This window comes from Microtus ochrogaster, chromosome X (genome assembly GCF_000317375.1).
Source record: "Microtus ochrogaster isolate Prairie Vole_2 chromosome X, MicOch1.0, whole genome shotgun sequence".
NCBI classification, from domain to species: domain Eukaryota; kingdom Metazoa; phylum Chordata; class Mammalia; order Rodentia; family Cricetidae; genus Microtus; species Microtus ochrogaster.
This window is the reverse complement of record NC_022026.1, coordinates 27,777,586-27,781,463: the sequence shown is the minus strand read 5'-3', so window position 1 is coordinate 27,781,463 and position 3,878 is coordinate 27,777,586. Positions and strand designations below refer to the sequence as shown.

General features: G+C 39.5%; 1 protein-coding gene across 1 annotated transcript in view; it reads right to left on the bottom strand.

Moving 5' to 3' along the window:
• Positions 1 to 646: 646 nt before the first annotated feature.
• The window catches only part of Vsig4 (V-set and immunoglobulin domain containing 4), a 23,670-nt gene continuing 20,438 nt past the window's right edge, over positions 647 to 3,878 (bottom strand). The window contains exons 6-8 of the mRNA XM_005358645.2: positions 3,481 to 3,585; positions 1,131 to 1,152; positions 647 to 812 (exon numbers count right to left, since the gene is read on the bottom strand). Of these exons, the coding sequence (XP_005358702.2) occupies positions 647 to 812; positions 1,131 to 1,152; positions 3,481 to 3,585 (293 nt within the window). The remainder of the gene's footprint in view (positions 813 to 1,130; positions 1,153 to 3,480; positions 3,586 to 3,878) is intronic.

Sequence of the window (3,878 nt, the reverse complement as noted above, 5' to 3'; positions counted from 1 at the left end):
AAAACACACACAGACACAGAGAAGAAAAGGCTCTAGGGGGGCTTACCATCTTATTTAGTCTCATTTTAGGTAGGTCCTACTGTGTCTTAAGACAAACACAACTGAAGTTGCTGTCATGATTAAACATTTATTACCACCAGAAGAATAGAACACAAGAGCATTAGGTTTGCAGTGTAGGAACAGATGTGTACCTTGGCCTTTGATTTGGCAATATTAATTAACACAGATGATTGCCTGAGTTGGTAGGACTGAGCCTCACTCACCTGATTTTCTGGTGATGCTCTGAGGCATGAAAAAGAACCTTTAGTGCTATGGGAAATTCTCTAGTGTTTTCAGAGGAGGTGTGGAGGTCCTGGGCAGGAACATAGAAGGGTCCAGGGCCAAACTCAGAAGCTAGCTTTCTTGAGGGGCACACGGTAAATTCTTAGCCAAACCAGGATTTCCCAGTGGCCCCACCAATGGCAGAGTTGATACTTTAGGTTGTCTAGGAAGAAAGGAAGCAAGCAAGAAATCTTAAAGAGCTAAATAATCATAGGCAATTATGTCAGTAGACCTTGACTTGTAACATTTTAGCAGATGCTATTGTCTTTGGTAGCGACAACTTAGTAGTTTCGAGGAACTGTGTGAAGCAGGCAGGAATGAATAGTCATCGTTGATCTGGGTGGTTATCTAGTACTCCTGGTCCAGGCAAGGACTCATCAAAATAGTCATTGATCAGAGCATGGGAATCTGGTTCGTCACTGAAGTACCCATTTGTGAAGGTAGTCACCTCTGTGGTTTCTCCAGAGTTTCTGGTCTCCTTGGCATACACCCTGTGGACCAAGAGCCAATTACTCTTGAGAAAGATCTTGGGCTTAGATCCTGCCTTCTAGCATCCTAGCTCTTAAGTTCTTATTCACTGACTCCCAGGATCCTGTTAGGCAGGGACTGTGGGGACAGAAAGCTGGTATACCTAAATCATCTTGTGCATTCATTGATCCAGGATACACCATGAGAACATTCATCTGAGAGGGTAAAATACTTTCTGACCCTGAAGGACTCTGCTTGGGCTAGTCTTCAGGTTTTCTGCCAACAACCAACAGAATTTAGGGCATTGAAGGGTTAATATGTTAGAAAAATGTGTATCTTACCTGTTTAGTTCACAGACATACTCTAGAATACAAGGAAGAATCAGGTTAGAAATTTATATGGAGAGTATATAGGAGCTAAGTATGAAACCTCAGTACCAGTCCAAAAATGGGGGAAGGAAACAGAAGAGAATCCAGGGTACCAGCTTTGTAATATTAAGAGATGTTGTCATAAGTTAAAATACAAGGACACATATTTTTCAGAGAAGTGGATGGTACACATCCTTGTTCTCCATCCCCCTTGCCATTTCTGACTCAGACCATTAAGCTGAAGATATTGTTTGGTGTGGGTAAAGGGAAAACACACCAGACCTATTCTTCACCCAGGATTCTCATCAAAGATTCACAGAAAATTCTGTGGGAAACTTGATTGCCCAGCTACAACCCAGGAAAATGCACTGAATTTGGTTCCATGTCAGGAACCATTTTCAAGTGCACTGACACTGACCTATTACTCAAGAAAGGGCTCGGTTGTTGTGTAACCTCTTTTACCTCATATGTTTATGAATATGTATACATATATGTATATGTATGTGTGTACGTATATGTGTGTATATGACTTATAACATACATGGATAAGTTGGTATTTCATTGAATTAATAAAATATTATTACTTAAAATCTTAAGACTAAAAGGACCCCAACTAGATAGTCATTGCCTCCTAGTGTTGTGGAGAACTGTCCTCTAATTTAGAGGACTAGCCTGGCACAAAGATGGGTATTTCTTGATACAGCCCTCTTCCCTCTAGGTGTTTATGATCTTTCAGGGTAGCAACTGGAAATTCATGTACTAAATTACAAGAACGGTAACAATGCAAATTATGGGAGTTCTGTTTTGTAGAGACCCACCTTCCCAAGTTTTATCTCCCCCACTGGACAGGGAACTTCTTTATTTCCAAGGTTGTTTTTTTTTTCTGTCTTAACTTGCTTAGTATCCAGAGTACAACCTATGCTCAGTAACTACAGACTAAATTGAATTACTGCTCTGAAGCTGTCTCTCTTAAAGAGAAACAGGAAGTGGGAATTCCGGAAAGGCAAACTAACAAGGTTAAAAAAAATAAAGCACAAAGACATGTTATGTAAGTTTTAGTTGCTTGTCTAAATTCAGTGGCTGGAAATGAGAACAAAGAAAAGTGACTAGTGGATGGAAAGAAAACCGAGCTAGACCCACATCATAGAGGGTCTTAAAAAGATGACTTAACCTGACTTCTTGTTCCATTGAGCTACTAGGGACAATGAAATATTTTGGGATATTTTAAGAGGCAAATAATATGTAGTTACCGTCTTAGCCTTTAGAAGACTATGGTGAATGGTTTCCTTCAAATCGAGCTGGTATTTGTGGCCATTTGAGGAATTTCCATCCCTAGATCATCCTGATGGATTGCAGTCATGGTAATTGGCCAACACCATAGGTTATACTTGAGACCCTGGGGAAAGTGATAGATAAGACTGCATTCTATTTAATTAAAGTGATCCAAGGCAGAAAAGATGGTTATGAGTAGAAGAAGCTACAGAAAAATATACAAGATGATTTTAGGTAAATTGACTAGTGCAAGGTAATTGAATTCTAACTTTTTCTTAGAAACAAACATTCCAACCCCCATGTACCTCGTGTTTTCCATACTCATTAAATCTCTCTGGCAATAATGTCTTCATCATGCAACTTCCAAAACAACTGGGTTAATCTTAGGGCCATTGCAAGGCCTAGTGAAGAAATTCCTTAGGCTGGAATTCAAAACCTGCTATGATTAGAAGGGAACCTACATTGTCCCCTGTAATTCATTATCCCTTAACTAACTGAATTTTTCACAAGTACTTTCAGTTTAGACTTTATACTTCTGCTCACTTGGTTTCCCTTTCCTGGAACACTGTCCCTTCATTTAGTATCTTCATTTAGTATGACCTAGCTCTAGTTAAACCTTTTGAAAGGCTTTGTTGATTATTCCAGCTCTGACACACTTCTCTTCAGTATTTGTTCAATATCTTCTTCTCTACGCCTTGAATCATTAATCTTTCTGTAATGTATGCTATGATAAATTCTATGCTTCAACTTGGAAATCCTCACATACATTGCAAGCAACTCAAGGGCAACTTCCTTTCCATTCTTGTAAGATGATTCATTACAAAGAGTTGTGCTTGGCTTAGTACCCTGGATTTTTATATTCTGTTTCATAATTCTTACAACATTACTGGCAGAAACAATGAATATCTGTCTCTTTTTATTTCTACCATTGCCCTGAAACTAGTCTTAAAGATCATTGGAAAGTTAGCCATACTTCCGCATATAGAATGTAGATAAATACACTGTTGGAAAGAATGCATGAAAAGGCCAGCCATCCCTATGTATTACTCACCTTGCTGGAATGTCCTGTGGCAGAAGATAAAATAAGCCGTGGTGACAACCACTATGCAGCAAAGGGAGGTGATGCAGATGATGAGAAAGACTTTCAGGTTCCTTCCTAAAAGAGAAAATAAGACCAAGTGTTATGTGGTTTAAAATGAGGTTAGTCAAAGGCCCTACCCACTGCTGGACTTTGCACATAATAATGCTAACATACCAGGCACGATGTCGATGTGCCCATTGTATGATAGCAGCAAGACTAGTATAGGACAATTAAGACCTTTCTGATTTTCTGATTGGAACTGAAAACTGCTCCACAGGAGGGAATATCATGCCTGGTACTATAATCTGGTCAAAAGTCTCTCTCTCTCTCTCTCTCTCTCTCTCTCTCTCTCTCTCTCTCTCTCTCTC